At 36.8% G+C, this 18,027-nt stretch overlaps 1 protein-coding gene across 1 annotated transcript in view; it reads left to right on the top strand.

The window, feature by feature from the left end:
- The first annotated feature begins 2,838 nt into the window (after positions 1–2,838).
- LEKR1 (leucine, glutamate and lysine rich 1) overlaps positions 2,839–18,027 on the top strand; it is a 198,848-nt gene continuing 183,659 nt past the window's right edge. The window contains exon 1 of the mRNA XM_053600166.1: positions 2,839–3,021. Coding sequence (XP_053456141.1) covers positions 2,974–3,021 — 48 coding nt within the window. The 5' untranslated portion in view covers positions 2,839–2,973. The remainder of the gene's footprint in view (positions 3,022–18,027) is intronic.

An 18,027-nucleotide genomic window follows, 5' to 3' on the forward strand; every position in this document is an offset into this window, starting at 1 on the left:
AGGGGCTGGAGCGCCGCGCTCCCCTGCACCCCTGTCAGGTCTCCGCGAGCCCGCCCGGCCCCGGCGCCGCCCCCGGCCCGCTCCCCCGACCCCCTCCTCCTGCTTTGCCTCTAGGAATGCGCGGCTTCGCCCCAGCCCCGCTCCCTCCTCCTTCTCTTCCGGCTTTGGCGAGTCCGGAGAGAACCAGGTTAAAAAGGGACAAATTTGAAAGCCCTTCCAGCAGTTTTGTATGGCCTTGCGGTTGGCTTGTATTTGGAAAATCTCGCTACTTTAGGAAAGTCAAAGGACGTGAACTCCCGCCTTTCACCTGTCCCTGACCTGCTGGTGATTCATGCCAAGGGAATGGTTTTTTTATGTAAGAGTCTGGAAGCTGAACCGGAGTTGGTGGCCCAGCGTGACACAGGCGTGAGAAAGGACATTTACAACACCTAAGTATCTGCAGTCACTTATCACCACACCTCTTGCAAAAGGGCAGTCCACATAGGTGAAAGTTGAAGGGACTTAGTTGATAAAACACATAAAATAATGTTATGTATTTATTAACAATAAATATTAGTTGAGTAAATTAAGAATTACAAATTTTCCCTGTTGTCATAAGAGAAAGAGGCCCTTTTTATTGAGAAACTAGTATTTGTGATGGCTTCCTCCATTCTTGTAATATCTACACAATTTAAAGACCTGGGAGTGTCCTTTTCTGGAGGGCCTGCAAGTCATTTCTTTACAGTGCAAACATCAATCTCCTTGTCACTTTGGAAGTTTAGGCACCTTATTCCTAGTTATAACCACCTGCTTAGTAACAGATGAATTCCTTAGGACCAAGGCAATTAGCTAACACAGATGGCTGCCCCAGATACTATAAAAAGTGAACTGAAGATGAACAATAAAAGAACACACAGCAAACTGTGTTAAGGTCTCTTACATGACAAGTTAGCAGTTTTCTTGAGAACGTATGTAATGGATTGTGTCTCCATGACTGCATGGAGTGTGATTTTCTTCTTTGGATCTCATTAGCAGATTGGCTGTGCAATCTAGTTAAATACTTAATTACTAATTGTAAAATTGTTATCTTTCTGCATTGTGGAGAGTTTTCTGGGTTGGCAGGATGTTTTATTTTTAATTTCCCCTCAATAAGTAGAACCTCCAGTTCCTCTTCTTGGTGTAGTAAAGCCATTAAGTTGTATTATAGTCACAGATAATGAAGGTACTAAATAAAAGCTTTTACTGGTGCCTTGTTTATACTGTCACTTAATTTTATGGGCGAAACTTTAAAAGGAGATTTGGTTGGTAATTTTAGGGAAAATCCTACTCCTGGTAGAGCTGAAGATGATACTATTTTATTTTACTGGTGGCAAACCTGCTGTGAAGTGGCAGAAATGAAAATAATGAGCATTCTGGGCTCTTGCCACATGACTGTGACAATCTGCCAAACCTTAGATTATGTAGTTGGCAGTTGGGCCTCTGTTGACATAGTTAACTTTACCTGGGTAATTGACCTCAGTTAACTTTACCTTCCCCTCAACTTGTGTCATATTATGTTTTATATGGGAAGACATAAAGCTCATTAGTTGTTTTAAACAGCAACTCATTGAAATAAGTATTTGTGTTAACATAGGAAATGAGGAATCCCTTCTTCCACCAATGGTTGCACAATTTATAAGAATAATACCACTCTAGGACTTTTTGTCAACTGTAATTTTTCTGCCACCCTGCTGTGGCTGGGGTTGCTCCTTCTGATAGCGTACTGTGCCTCTCTAGTGTCTCTGTATCAATATCCTGCTCTGATCAAATATAAACCTCAGGAAGCCATCACTAACTCCCCACCCCTGTAGTAAACATAAAAGACATTTTTTCTTTCTTGAACTCTTGGACTGCTCTTGTCTATAACTCATGGCCCTCAGACCTTCTTCCCTGCTGTGGAATTACGACTGTGTTATCTGACTCTGCTGCCAGCCCCAACTCCTTAGCTATTCTATATAAATGTCCCCCTGAAACTTGACTGTCTATCCTTTCTGCATATTTGGAAAGGATTAAAAAAAGAATCTATAGCCGGGCGTTGTGGCGGGCGCCTGTAGTCCCAGCTGCTCGGGAGGCTGAGGCAAGAGAATCGCTTAAGCCCAGGAGTTGGAGGTTGCTGTGAGCTGTGTGAGGCCACGGCACTCTACCGAGGGCCATAAAGTGAGACTCTGTCTCTACAAAAAAAAAAAAAAAAAAAGAATCTAAATGCTTTTCCGTTCATTGCATGTGGTTTTATGAAAGTAGTAATAAAGTTTTATATTGAATTGCTTTTATTGGAAAAAGAAAATCTGTTAAAAGTAAAATACATAAAATTATATAAATGTCTATCTTAGATAAAATTGGCACTGGACTTCTAAGGCTTTGATGACTCTTCTGTTCAGTGACTACATGTCGTATTTAATCTGGTAACTCTAAATGTTTTTTTCAGTAGTTCATCATTTAAACAAGTATTCATGCCACAATTACTATTCTTATCATCTGCTGAACTGAAATATCATATTTATGTTTTTTCTAGCAGCTTTTCCGGAAAAAAATTTGATGTTCTAAAAATTATACTGAAATGTGAATTTAAAATTTTGCAGTTATTCTGTATTTGCAAAACAAATAATTAGTAGTAAACCACAGCAGAAATTACTATTAAACTATAAAGTTTTAACAAATGAGAAAATATGGTTTCTAACTCGGCAGTTTCTTTCTATAGTTCTTTCCTCTTCTACTAGCATAATAACTGAGAAAACCCCAATCATACCTTTTAACACTGAGTTGATGAATATCTCTTGAAAACATCTCTAATGAATAGGGATGCTCTGATAGTCCCCCAGATGCTCCTAAGAATTTATAAATCATCTTTTAAATTAAAAATTCAGATTTTTAATACCATATGTCAATTCTGACTTTTGCCATCAATGTCTTTAGATTGTTTTGCTCAAGAACTCTCTCAGCCTATTTTGGGAAAGTATGGATCGTCACATTCCCATGCATGCTTTACCTGAAGAAATCCAAAAGGTATGGCATTCTATTGCATTACTACAGCATAACGGTAGCTAACAAAACTTCAGTCTAGCAGAGGTTTTGTATTTATTTTTGCCACAGAATCTGAATGAATGGATGGAATGGGAGTCAATCATGTTGGGCAGAATTGTAGAATTCAATTCAGTGTAAAGAATTTTGTTCCTGTGGAAGAAGACAAATAAAAAGTTCTAGTACAGTATTTGACCAAGTAGTTGTAGAGCCCTAGTGAAAAGAAAGCTCCAGAAATGTCTATGTTTGTTAAGTTTTTATGAAGCTGGATTTCTAAGTCTCTATGTAATGCAACTTTGCATACATTAATTCTTGCCACTTACTGTGTGACAGGCACTGCTTTTTAAGCCCTGTCATAATACAGTTGATCCTGATCAACATGGATTTGAACAGCCCAGCTCTAATTATAGGTGAATATTTTTCAATATATACGTTGGAAAAATTTTTTGAGATTTGAAACAATTCAAAAAAACAGATGAAAGGTATAGCTTAGAAATATTGAAAAAATTAGATTATGTAGATATTAATCTGTTGTATCAACGACTGTGAAATATACATAAATCCATTATGAAAAGTTACAGTTTATCAAAACTTAATCCACCCAGATACACACTGTACATGGTGCCATTCACAGTCAAGAGAAATGTAAACAAATGTAAAGATATAGTATTAAATCATAACTGCATAAAATTAACTGTATTATGTTCTGTACTACTGTAATAATTTCAGAGCAATCTCCTGTTGCTATAAAATGTCATGTGATACTAATCATCTCCATGTGTTCATTTTTCTAGTAAAAAGTGATCTCTTGCTGTTCTTGTGTATTTTTCATCACATTTAGTATAATACCATAAGCCTTGAATAACACCAGGGAACCCATACAAAGGGCTAGTAGTGATGCTAGAAGTACTTTCAAGAAGCAGAGAAAAGTCATGGCGTTACAAGAAAAAGAATTGTTTGATGTGTACTGTAGATTGAGGTTTGCAGTTGTGGTTACCCACCATTTCAAGGTAAATGAATGCAGTGGAAGGACCATTGTCAAAAAAAGAGAAAGGAATTTGTGATGCCATAGCTGTACTTGCACCAAGAGGTGTGAAAACTTTTCACTTTCTGAGAAATACTTTTTTTTTCTCATATTGAAAATGCAGTGTTTATGTGGGTGCAGGATTGCTATAAGAAAGTCATACCTATAGTCTTTAATAAGATTTGAGGAAAATCAACTTAAAAGGAAGGTGAAAGATCTAAAGCTAGAGAATTTAATGCCAGCAAAAGACGGTTTGATAATTTTAGAAAGAAGTTTAGCTTTAAAAAATGTCAGAATAATAGGAGAAGCAGTTTCTGCCTACCAGGAGACAGCAGATGAATTCTAGATGCTATTAAGAAAACCATTGAGTGTGGTGGCTCATGCCTGTAATCCTAGCACTCTGGGAGGTTGAGGCGGGTGGATCACCTGAACTCAGGAGTTTGAGACCAGCCTAAGAAAGAGGGAGACCCTGTCTCTGAAAAAAAAAAAAAAAAATTAGCTAGTAGTCCTAGCTACTCGGAAGGCTGAAGCAAGAGGAAGTTGAGGCAAGATGATCGCTGAAGCCCAAGAGTTTGACGTTTCTGTGAGCTATGATGCTGCAGCACTCTACCAAGGGAAACAAAGTGAGACTCTGTCTAAAAAAAAAAAAAGCAAACCATTGAAGAGAAACAGTATTTGCCTGACTAGGTTTTTAATGCAGATGAAAATGCCCTATACTGGGGGAAAAAAATGCCACAAAGGACATTTACTAGTAAGGAAGAGAAGCGAGCACCAGGAGTTAAGGGAGGGTGGGATAGGCTAACTCTACCATTTGTGCAAATGCAGTTGAGTTTACGATCAGTACTGTCCTTATCTATAGAGCTATTACCCAGAGCCTTGAAGGGAAAAGAGAAAAGCAGCTGCTAGTCTTTTGGTTGTACAATATGAAGGCCTGCACAATGAACTCTTTTTCTAAATTGGTTCCATCAATGCTTTGTCTCTGAAGTCAGGAACTACCTTGCCAGTAAGGGACTATCTTTTAAAGTTCTTTTGATTTTGGGCAATGCCTCTGTCCACCCAGAACTCCTTGAGTTCAACACCTAAGATGTTGAAGTGGTCTACTTGCCCCCAAACACAACATGCAACATTTCTAATTCATCCAGTAAATCAGAGGGTCATAAAGACCTTTAAGGCTTATTATACACAATACTCTGTGGAAGGGATTGTCAATGCTGTAGAAGAGAACCGTAATAGAGAGACCATCATAAATGTCTGGAAGGATTATACCACTGAAGATGCCATCATTGTACAAAAACACTGTGAAAGTCATCAAGCCCGGAACAATAAATTTCTCCTGGAGAAAACTGTGTCCAGATGTTGTACATGACTCCACAGGATTAACAAGAGAGTCAATCAAGGAAATCATGAAAGAGATTTGGATATGGAAAAAATAAGGCAAAAGGTTTTAAGATACTGATCTTGGAGAAATTCAGATACCACACCAGAGGAATTAACAGAAGATATGAGTGCTTCCAATCCAGTGCCAGACAACGAGGAATAAGGCAGAACCGGTGCCAGAATTGACATTGATGTTCTGGCCAAGGGTTCCATTTATTGCAGACTGCTTTCAACTTCTTTTATAGCATGGACTACTCTATGATATTGGCACTGCAACTAAAGCAAACGTTGAAAGAAATATTGATACTGCATAGAAAGTTTCTAGAGAAATGACAAAGCAAAAAATTCAGAAATTGTGTTGTATTTTCTCAAAGTTACACCATGGAATGTGCCTGTCTCTTCTGCCTCCCCTCCCGCCTCCTCTGTCTCTGCCACCTCTGAGACAACAAGGCAAGCCCCGCCTCTTCCTCAACTGCCTACCATGGCCAGGACTCAACGTGAAGACACTGGGGATGACAAACTTTATGATGATCTACTTGCACCTAAGGAATAGTGAATATACAGTATTTTCTCTTCTTTAGGATTTTCTTAATAACATTTTCTTTCTTCTAGCTTACTTTATTGTAAGAATACCATATGTAATACATTTAACATACCAAATATGTGCTAATTGACTATGTTATAAATAAGGCTTTTGGTCAATGGTAGGCTATTAGTAGTTAAAGTAAAGTAGTTAAAGGGAAGTCAAAAGTTACACATGGATTTTTGAGTAGCCCCTGCATTGGTCAAGAGTCAACTATGTATCAACCCATTTAATCTGGTAAACAATCAGTTCTTCACAGTTTCTATGCTACTCTCTATTAGTTCACATCTGTCCTCAGGCAAAAGCATTTCTCCTATATTTACTTTGGCAATCCATACATTGGTAATGGTATAATTTCAAAAATATCTCCTTGAAAATGATTGGTTTAAATTTAAAGTTAAAACCTCAAACCTTAGCTATCATTAATCATTCAGGTTTTATAGTAAATCTATACTCAATTTTTAACCTCCAGTCTATTATATTTTAATTAGAAATTGCAGTCAGCTCTCAGATGCGCCCTTGTACATTGTGCTTGTTGCTTTGGGCTGTGAGTTAGCATTAATCATGCTGTTGATTTAACTGGAAGCTTACTGTTGCTGCCTGTCCTTCAGATTTATATAAACCGCAACCTAGCAGGAACTGGAAGGGGAGTCTAGTTACCAGAAAAGACCTTTAAATGATTTCATTCAATTCTCTTCACCTTTTAAGTATAATGAAGTAAGGACAGAGAGAGCTTGGGTATGCTTTTGTTCACCTGAGAAATGATGCTTATATTGTTTGAGGATATGGAATATCCTTTCTCTTACCCTGAACTGAATTCCTCCGTGTATTAGTCTAGATGTGGTAGAGATTAAAAGAAACAAAGCAAAACAAAATTGGCAAGAAACAATACCTACACTTTAGGCCCTAATCACCCATCAGGAAAAGGACATATAATGACATTAAAAAAAAAAAAAAAAAACCTCTACAAGACAGTCTGTGAGTCAAATGCCATATAAGATGGTATCTGCTGTGAGAATGGAGAAGGTGGAAAGAGAGATCCTTGTATATTGGGATGGTCAAAGAAGGAGCTTTATGTAGGAGGAACTGGAGCTGGTTTTTGAAGGCTAGCCATTTCCAGAGACAGCAGATGAGCATCCCAGACCAAAGGAACAGAAGCTTTCTGATGAGAAAAAGTTGGCCAAGTTAGAGAATGTTTAACAACTTTGCGTATTTATTAGAGTTGTAGAGTGTTTTCTCTCGTATTTGAGGTACTTTATAAGTGAATTGTTTAAAAATTGCCCAAACTGAGCATTTCATGAATCCAAGGCCAAAGTCTGAAGCAGAAGTGGCAGGCAGTTCTCCAGGCCGTGCAGGGAAGTGGGGATGGAATGCCAGGAGCAGCACAGCTGCCTAGGATGCTGGACGCATGTGCTGGTTGGAGCCTTTGGCCTGCCCAATGTTTAGAATGTAAAGTGCAGTTTTGCACTTTTTCAGACCTAAGTTAAATATACTTACACAAGTATTTATTAAGCCTATTAAGGGTGAGATACTATTCCGAATGCTTGATTATAAAGTGAATAAAATATGGATAAGCATCCCAAAATTTATAATAGCACAGTCACCTACAATAAATATTTGTTTTCCATAACTTCTTACCTATATTTGATTTGTTTATGATTTGTCCATAATTTAAGGAAAATGCCTAGTGATTGGACAGCATGTCTAGTCAGTTTTCGTATATCATTCCGTATGGAATAATGTTAGAGATATAGATGTGTAGTTTACAGTAATAACAGGAATAGCTCAAATTAGAACAGTTTCACTTTTAAGATGAAATTTTTTTTATAATGGCTTAGAAATTGTGCTCCTTTTCATTTCTTTCTTTTTTTTTTTGAGGCAGGGTCTTATTCTTCTAGATAGAGTACAGTGACATCATCATAGGTCACTGCAACCTCAGATTCTTGAGTTCAAGCATCCTCCTGCTTCAGCCTCCCCAGTAACTAGGACTAATTCAGGCACACCACCACACTCAGCTACTTTTTTTTTTTTGATAGAGACGGGATCTCACTCTTGCTCAGGCTGGTCGTGAACTCCTGAGCTCAAGTGATCCTTCTACCTCAGCCTTGCAGAGTGCTAAGATTACAGGCAAGAGTGACCATTCTCCGCCAGTCCCTTTCTTTATTGGAGAAAAAACTTGAGGAGGGTCAGCATGCAGTAACAGGTCTTTCAAAGATTTTTTTTTCTTTTTTTCTTCTTCTGTTAACTTTTCGTGTCACTTTTTATGCTGGCTTCTCTTTCTGGAGAAGTTCTTGCTGAATTTCCTTTTTTTCCTGTGTATAAGACAAGGAAGGAATAGTATAGAAATCAAGGGGGGAAAGGTGAAGGGAGAGTCCTGTTTTTCTTTCTGTACTTTTGCTACATGATAGGAAATGGATGGTTGATAAATTAGGACATGAAAATGATTGTACTACCCTGTACTATTAATAGCAAAATGAGTAAAAGTAGAAAAAGGAGAGTTGTAAGAAAACGTAAAGGTGGTAGGGGAGATGGCCCTGGGAGAAAAGTGTGGAGAAGAAGGATGATGATTTCATAATAGAGAATCTATTGCCTATCTTCGAAGGCTAAGATTGTCAGATCACCTTCCCCTGGTCTTATCTCCTCAGGGATTACAAGGGAAAAAGGAATTAAATATTCTTTGACTGTCATTCCTAGGTCTTTTTGCTTTTTATCACAATTTCTGACTGAGCATGAAACATTTCTCCTCTCTTTAAGTGTGCAGAAAATGCCATCAAGATCACATTTGTCGTCTTTGTCTTCTGCTGGACTCTGTAGTTACCTCTGGATATGCTCGCACTGTATCTCTGAATCTGCTCCCTCTAGCTGAGCTGACTCCTACCTGTCTCTGACCTCAAGATAGCCAGCAGCGTTGCTAGAATTTTCATCCAGTATTCTCAAAGTGGAATGCACTGGAAATAACAATACAGTTCTGGGTTTAGGATTTTACTGCCACAATTTAAAACTGAAACAACACTTATATATGGATCAGCAAAGTGATACTATAGTTGGATCTCTCTTCTCTTTATGACTGTCAATCCATTTAGAGACATATGGACTTCTCTTTTTAGAAAAGAGCAATGAACAATCTTCCTTTTGCTGTTTTTGCAAGGAGGCATACGCAGAAATCAAAACAACAGCAACAAGTGAGTGGAAAAAAATGAGCTTGCAAAAGTGAAAATTGATCCCTTGTTTTTTAAAATGGTGACAAAATGAACACTTGTAATAGAATTTTAGCCTCAGGAGATTTTTATTAACACAGGACATCAAGTAAAATAAAGAGATCAGAGTTGTTTATTTTACAAAACAGAAGTGGCTATACAAGGGCTGGAAAGCACACTGTTCTTTCTGGGATAACAATCCCTTTCCCCAGCAGTAACAGCTCATTTTGTCCTGTTTCAGTAAAGTAATTTTAGTACTTGGAACTTTGAAATTTATTCAGAATAACAGTTTTGTATTTCCAAGCACAGATTGTCATTGCCAGAAAAAATAAACTTAATTTTCCAGGTCATTTTGGGGCACCGTGGCTAGGTTCAGATTTTGTGTTGAGTTAAAGTAGAGGAAAAGAAATAGAAAATGGTCTTAGAAATGTTAGACTTAGCATCTTGGGAAAGTTGCGATATGAGTGTGTGTGCATGTGCCCGTGTAGTGTATTTTGAAGCAACTGGGATTTAAAAACATTATGACAAAAGGAATAGGAAGCAGTATAATCTTTGGAGAGACTATTTATTCACTTAATACTGTGAGCTAAGGGAGTTCATTAGATAAAACAAGTTTTGTTTTGTTTTTTTTCAAAATATTGCTATGACTCTTGAAAAAATCTGAATTTGTCAATTTGCAGTCAAATTTCCTTTGGCTGGTTGACCATAGAATGTCACAGAGTTTACTTGGGTGAGGTTTCCCAATGGGAAGGTAGCTATTAGAAGCAATAAACTCTGGAAGTTATCTAGATAGACATAGGTATGTAATGTATAATTTATACGGTATAAAACCACCATTTCTTGATACTGCTCAATAAAAATGTCTTTATGGATTTTTCGCTAGTATTTTAGTGCCAGATTGGTGTGTTTTTATTTTATTATTTTGAACTTGAACTTACTATTTTGAGATATTGTAGATTCACGTGTAGTTATAAGAAAGAACATCACAGGATTCCACATATCCTTCACCCAGCTAAGCCCCATAATAACATCTGGTAAAATGAAAATACAGTGTCATAACCAGGATATTGGCAATTGTTACAGTCAGGATTCAGAACGGTTCCATCAAAACGAGGATTCCTCATGTTGCCCTGTTACCGACATACTCACCTTAACTTTCCCAAACTCTTCCCTCTTCCCAATCTATGCCCCCTGGGAATGATTGATCTTGTCTGGAATAATTTTATTATTTCAAGAATGTTATATCCATGGCATCATGCAGAGTGTAACCTTTTGAGATTAGCTTTTTTTCACTCTAATTCTCTGGAGCTTCATTCAGGTCGTTGTGTATATGAATAGTTTATTTCTTCTTATTGCCGAGTAGTGTTCTGTGGCATGAATGAACTAGTTCTTTAACCATTCACCTACTTGTTGAAGAGCATCTGGCTTTTATGTGGTGTTTGGTTATTACACATGAAGTTGCTGTAAACATTGGTTTATGTGAACATATGTTTTTATTTTCCTGGGATAAATACCCATGAGTATAATTGCTAGATTGTATGATAATTATTACATGCGTAGCTTTTTAAGATACTGCTTAACTGTTTTCCAGAGTGGCTGTACCATTTTACATTTTCACCTGAAATGTGTGAGTGATCCAATGTCTTTGCATCTTTATTTGATGTTGTCAGTGGTGTATAGTGATATCTCATTGTGGTTTTAATTTGCATTTTCCTAATAGCTAATGATGTTGAATAGTTTTTCTTGTGCTTATTTGGGATCTTTATATACTCTTCAGTGAATTGTCTTCTTGTCTTTTGTCCATTTTCTAATTTTTTTTTTGTTTACTGTTGAGTTTTGAGAATTCTTTATAAGCTGGTCAGATATGTGATTTGCAAATATTTTCTCTTGGTCAATAGCTTGTCTGCTCATCCTCTTCACAGGGTCTTTGCAGTGCAAAAGTTTTTAATATTGATGAAATCCAGGTTGTCAGATTTTCCATTATGGGTCATGCTTAGGGTATAAAGTATAAAACATATTGCCCTAGTTTCTGAAGATTTCTCCTGTTATTTTTAAATCATATATATATATTTTACAATTTATGAGGTCTGGCAAGTTCATGAACTTACCATCATGTGCTTACATCGACAGCACTGTACAAACAAATCCGTAAGGTGTTATAAACTTGGTATATCAGTGTTTCACAGTTGTGTTCCTGTTGACGTGTCACATACAGTGTTTTGCTGAGTGGCGTTCCTTACTGTTGTTGTGTGTTTTTGTGCTGTCACTAGAATGTTGCAGCATGAATTAGAGCAATGAACAAACATTCATAAATTTCAGGTTAAAGTTGGCAAGAGTGAAAGTGAAGTCAGCACGTGTTTAGTCCAAGTTTATGACGATAATAATACCATGAAGGAAACAGCGGTGTGCAAGTGGATTAAGCATTTTTCTGAGGGGAGAGAAAGCATCACTGATGAAGAGCAGTCAAGGCATCCAGTAATAACGAGAGCTAATGAAAACATTGCAGAACTTCATCGAATTGTACATCAAAATCATTGGCTATTTGTGAGAAGCATTGTTAAGTAAACACTGATAGAGAAACAGGAATATCTTTTTTTTTTTTTTTTTAATTGAGACAGAGTCTCATTTTGTCATCTTCGGTAAAGTGCTATGGTATCATAGCTCACAGCAACCTCAAACTCTTGGACTCCAGCAATCCTCCTTTTTTTTTTTTTTCCAAAGATCTTACTCAAGTTTATTTTTTTTTTTCCATTGGGGTCTTTATTTTATTTATGTATTTATTTTTATTAAATCGTGTACATTGTGTACATTGATGCATTTATGGGTTTCAGTGTACTGATTTGATATACAATGCGAAATGCTTACATTGAACTAAGTAACACGTCCATCAGAATTACACTCTTTTTAAAATAGTTTTGAAATGTACCATCAGCCTCCCTAGTAGCTGGAACTACCGGCACCCACCAGAATGCCCAGGTATTTGGGGTTTTTTTGTTTAGTAGGCTCAGGCTGGGTTCGAACCCACCAACCCTGGATCATGTGGATGGCGCCCTAATCACTGAGCTACAGGCACAAGAAACAGGAATATCTTAACTGGAAATCTTGGCCAATTCATGGCTCTTGCATTATGACATAATACACTAGATCACACTATGGGAGATTTTTTAGCCAGTAAACCAATATCTGTATTGGAACTCCCTCCCTACTCACTTGATCTGGTCCCCAGTGACTTTTCTCTTTACCCAAAGATAAAGGAAATATTGAAAGGAAGACATTTTGATGACATTCAGGACATCAAGAGTAGTATGATGACAGCTTTCATGGCCATTCCAGGCAAAGAATTCTAAAATTGCTTTGAAAGGTGGATAAGGCACTGGCATTGGTATGTAGTTTCCCAACGGGGGCACTTTTTTTTTTTTTTTTTTTAGTTGAGGGTACAATAAGCCAGGTTACACTGATTGCAATTGTTAGGTAAAGTCCCTCTTGCAATCATGTCTTGCCCCCTTAAAGTGTGACACACACCAAGGCTCCACCCCCCTCCCTCTGTCCCTCTTTCTGCTTTTCCTCCCCCCCATAACCTTAATTGTCATTAATTGTCCTCATATCAAAATTGAGTACATAGGATTCATGCTTCTCCATTCTTGTGATGTTTTACTAAGAATAATGTCTTCCACTTCCATCCAGGTTAATACGAAAGATGTGAAGTCTCCATTTTTTTTTAATAGCTGAATAGTATTCCATGGTATACATATACCACAGCTTGTTAATCCATTCCTGGGTTGGTGGGCGTTTAGGCTGTTTCCACATTTTGGCGATTGTAAATTGAGCTGCAATAAACAGTCTAGTATAAGTGTCCTTATGATAAAAGGATTTTTTTCCTTCTGGGTAGATGCCCAGTAATGGGATTGCAGGATCAAATGGGAGGTCTAGCTTGAGTGCTTTGAGGTTTCTCCATACTTCCTTCCAGAAAGGTTGTACTAGTTTGCAGTCCCACCAGCAGTGTAAAAGTGTTCCCTTCTCTCCACATCCACGCCAGCATCTGCAGTTTTGAGATTTTGTGATGTGGGCCATTCTCACTGGGGTTAGATGATATCTCAGGGTTGTTTTGATTTGCATTTCTCTAATATATAGAGGTGATGAACATTTTTTCACGTGTTTGTTAGCCATTCGTCTGTCATCTTTAGAGAAAGTTCTATTCATGTCTCTTGCCCATTGATATATGGGATTGTTGGCTTTTTTCATGTGGATTAATTTGAGTTCTGTATAGATCCTAGTTATCAAGCTTTTGTCTGATTGAAAATATGCAAATATCCTTTCCCATTGTGTAGGTTGTCTCTTTGCTTTGGTTATTGTCTCCTTAGCTGTACAGAAGCTTTTCAGTTTAATGAAGTCCCATTTGTTTACTTTTGTTGTTGTTGCAATTGCCATGGCAGTCTTCTTCATGAAGTCTTTCCCCAGGCCAATATCTTCCAGTGTTTTTCCTATGCTTTCTTTGAGGATTTTTATTGTTTCATGCCTTAAATTTAAGTCCTTTATCCATCTTGAATCAACTTTGTGAGTGGGGAAAGGTGTGGGTCCAGTTTCAGTCTTTTACATGTAGACATCCAGTTCTCCCAAGGGGGGCACTTCTAAGGTGACCATAGTGATATTCAGCAGTGAGTTATGTTGCACTCTTTCTAGGATGCCTTCTCAGACTTGGTTGTCAGACCTTGTAAGTCCATGATTATATAAAGTGTGACATTTAGGTTGAGATCCTTTTTGTTTTTTCTTTAACCAATAGATATCCAATTGTGCACTGTTTGTTGAAAAGGCTGTCTTTTCTTCCTTGAATTGCTTTTACACCTTTGTCAAAGTCAGGTGGGCATATTGACGTAGGTCTGTTTCTGGGTTCTCTGTTCTGTTTTATTGATCGATGTGTCTTTCCTTCTCCCAGTGCCTCACAAGCTTGATTACTGTAGCAATCAGGTAGAATGATTCTTCCACTTTATTCTTTTTCACAATGGCTTTAGCTATTCTGGTTATTTTTGCTTTCTATATAAATTTAAGAATATTCCTGTCAATATCTATAAAACATCTTCCTATGAGTTTAAAAGGAATTGTAATATCCCAATTTAGGGAGAATTGATATCTTTACTATTTGAAGTGTTCCAAACCAAAACATAGTATGTCCTTTCATTTATTTAGGTCTTCAGTTTATTTCATCAGGATTTTGTAGTTTTCAGTTCATAAATCCTGTACATGTTTTAGTATGTCTATACCTATGTATTTAATGTTTTTATCATTTCTAATCAGTAGTGGGGGTTTTCTTTGTATTGTATTTTTTATTTCAGTGTCCATGTGCTCTCTGAGGGTATAGAGAAATATAGTTTATTATAGTTTATTTTCTTTTTTCTTTTAGATGCAATTTGGCACTTTATTCAATAGTCTTAGCTATTTTTTTTTACAGTTTATTTTCTATGTGTATCTTAAATCATACAACCTTATTAAACTTATTTGTTCTAGGAGTTTTATAGATTTCTTGGGATTTTCTACATAGACTTTTTGTCATTTCTTTTTTTTTTTTTTTTTAGGACACATTAAAATTTGCTTTAATACTTCTTTGGGGGGAAAAAACCACACTTGTAGTGAATGAACAAGAAACATTTTTATGCTATTATTTGTATCTACCGTGCCATGAATTCATAGGGGAAGAGGTTCCAGCAGCTCAGGGAGGCACCTTGCCATTTAATGTGACAAAGTATTGATTGACTTTTGAATTCGTGGGAAATAGGTCCCAGCACCTGATATCACTGTTACGTGGGGCCTATTGGTTATCTTGTGTGCCCCTGCTGTACACATATTATGCCATGAGCTCATGGGGAATAAATAGGTTCTTGCTCCTAAAAACATGGGTCCACTGGTACTCCTGTGTGCTATGTTATATGCTTATTATGCCATGAATTCATAGGGAATGGGTTCCAGGAGCTCAGGCTCCTTTCCGTTAGTTCTCACAAAGTGGGCTTCTCTGGGTGGCGCAGGCTGGCACTTCTGTTGAACCCAGGTACCTTTCTCTTTGGCTTCCTTCTTTTTCTGATCATTTTCCTTCACACGTTTCAGGACGCTATCTCAGCTCTTAGAGTGCTTAATATGCTCAATATGAACATTAATCCTCTTCGCAAGGATCTTGCCCTTAACTTGTTTGTTTACAACAATGCCAACAGCATGCTGGGTAACATTGTAAACTCTTCCAGTTTTGCCATGGTAACATTTGTGTGGCATGCCTTTTTGAATAGTACCCATTCCCTTGATGTCTACAATATCACCTTTCTTGTAGATTCTCATATATGTGGCCAAAGGAACAACTCCATGTTTTCTAAAAGGCCTAGAGAACATGTATCGGGGGCCTCTCCTCTTTCCCTTTGTGTTTGTCGTTTTGGTGAATTACTGGAAGATGGTGTCTCCGGCCGAAAGGAAAGGCGACTTTTTGTCATTTCAAATAGGGACAGTTTTATTTCTTCCTTCTAATATGTATAATTTTTATTTTCTCTTCTTGAGTTACTGCTGTGGCTAGATATTCCAGAATTATGTTGAATAAGGGCAGTGAGAGTGGACATCCTTGCCTTTTCCCCAGCCTTAAGGAAAAAGCACTCAGTCTTTTACTACTAAGTATAATATAGTTTTAGGTGTTTTTGTAGTTGCCCTTTACCACATTGATTTTTCAATTAGTAGTGCAGCAAGTCAACTAAACAATGAAGAAGGGCCTCGATGCCCTTGTGAAGCAGGCGTGTGGTCTGTGTGACTAATGGTTGCATCATCCAGTGTCCTACCTCAAAATTTTTCTTCTAATCTGAATGAAATGTATTGAGACACTTATTGTTTAGAGTAAAGGCATCTGTTTGAATGTAAAACCTCTTAGAAGGATTAGCATTTTATACTACTGTTACTCTTTTGTGGATTAGTTTATCTATTTCTTTTCTCTTTATCTAAGGACAAAAAACACAGGCTGGGTGGAGAAGAAGGAGGCACAGGTTTTAAGCAGAGAATACCATAGCTTGGTAGCGGGAGGGTACTGAGTACCTCTTCAAGTGAAAGTATAGGCACAAACTCTGAAAAGGATTTGAAGCCTAATTTAACCTTTAAAAATATTATATCATTTTGACATTCAATAACTGCAATTTTAAAAGTACACACTCTACAGATGAGGAGTCTGTTTTGTAATTTATTTTCAAATGGTTCTATGTTTGTTTAATATACTCTGTTTGTTAATGCCTCCTCCAAAGTGGATCTTGTGGAAAGCAAAACCCTTTTGTCAAGAATGACAGTATATCATTATTTACTTTCAAAATGAGAAGATGATATAACACCAAGCTGTAAGAATGAAGCATAAATTATATTTCACAGAAAGCTATATAACTTTTACTTTATTCATTTGGGAACATAATTACAGTATTTAATGTTTTCTAAAGTTTCAAAAAAAAAATGCCCTAAGTAATTAGTGCATGCAGACACTAAGAATTTGAAATGGTTATTACATTTTTTTCTGTTGTAGATTGCCTACAGAAATTATTTACAATTGAATAGCATTGACATTTTTGTGCAATGTGCTTTTTAACAGATCACTTAGTGATTCAGATTGTGTTAGGTGAAGTCAAGAGCTAGCCCTTGTAGACCTATTATTTTATAATTTTGTTATCTTGTTTCCTAGATCATAAAGAATATTATACTTCCCCTTTCTTTGCTGAACTTTTAGAAGACTGATTCTCTAAAATGTATCATTTCTCCCATTTCAGCTTTTCCTCCCTTAACTGCCATGATGAAATAACATTCTAATAGCTTTGACAATGTAGAGTTTATACTCTTTCTCTTTTGTGCATTAGGCTGCAAATATACTTGTCAGGAGTTTTCTCTAGAGTAAGGATAGTGTACTTTGCCAGAAGGTATAAAATTGTGATTAATAAGCAAAGGTTAAGGATGAAAATAGAGTAAGAAATATATGTAAAAGCTGTAATGTCTTAGAATAAATAATATACTCAAGATGGGTGAAAAGATTTTAAGAAAATATCCATCTGTTCTAAATTAGTTCTGGTCTCTTGCTTTGAATAAATTATATTTCTGGGAGCTGATAGTTTCTTTGAATGGGATTGCAGACCCATTGGTTATCTTTGAGGACATGTAGAAAGTAAGTGGATAAAGTAAAAAAGCCATTCTGTGTACACGTATAACATGCCTGTAAATTGCAAGCTGTGATCTTTATTTCAATTCCTGACAAGATTTTAGAATATATTATTAAAGGGTGATTTGTGAACACAGTAAGCCTTGGACCAGTTTTATGTTCAGTAAGAGGTAGCATGTAGGCCTTGCCATTTCATTTTGTAGAGGGTTACTAGATCCAGAAGCTGATTAGGCATAGAATATATGGACTTTATGAAGGAATTTGATAAAGTTTGTCATAATATTCCTGAAGAAGACAGTATCAATAAACATGGGTTATTTGCAAAGATAATTGGATAGTTTAATGAGAAGATGAAGGGTTATACCTGAAATGTACTAAGTAAAAGATTCATATCAACCAAGGAGATAGGACATGCTGCTGAGCTCTATTCTCAATTGTGTTGTATTAAACATTTTAAAATCAATGAGTAAATGGGTGAAATGACTGATCAGGATCAAATTTGCAAAAGCACAGCTTTAGAGTTTCCTGGATACAAAAGGTAATAGCTAAAGACTTAGCCTAATACAGATAGATAGATAGATAGATAGATAGATAGATAGATAGATAGATAGATAGATAGATAACTTTATATATACATTTATAAACACATGCACATATA

Source organism: Nycticebus coucang, chromosome 8, assembly GCF_027406575.1.
Source record: "Nycticebus coucang isolate mNycCou1 chromosome 8, mNycCou1.pri, whole genome shotgun sequence".
Classification (NCBI taxonomy): domain Eukaryota; kingdom Metazoa; phylum Chordata; class Mammalia; order Primates; family Lorisidae; genus Nycticebus; species Nycticebus coucang.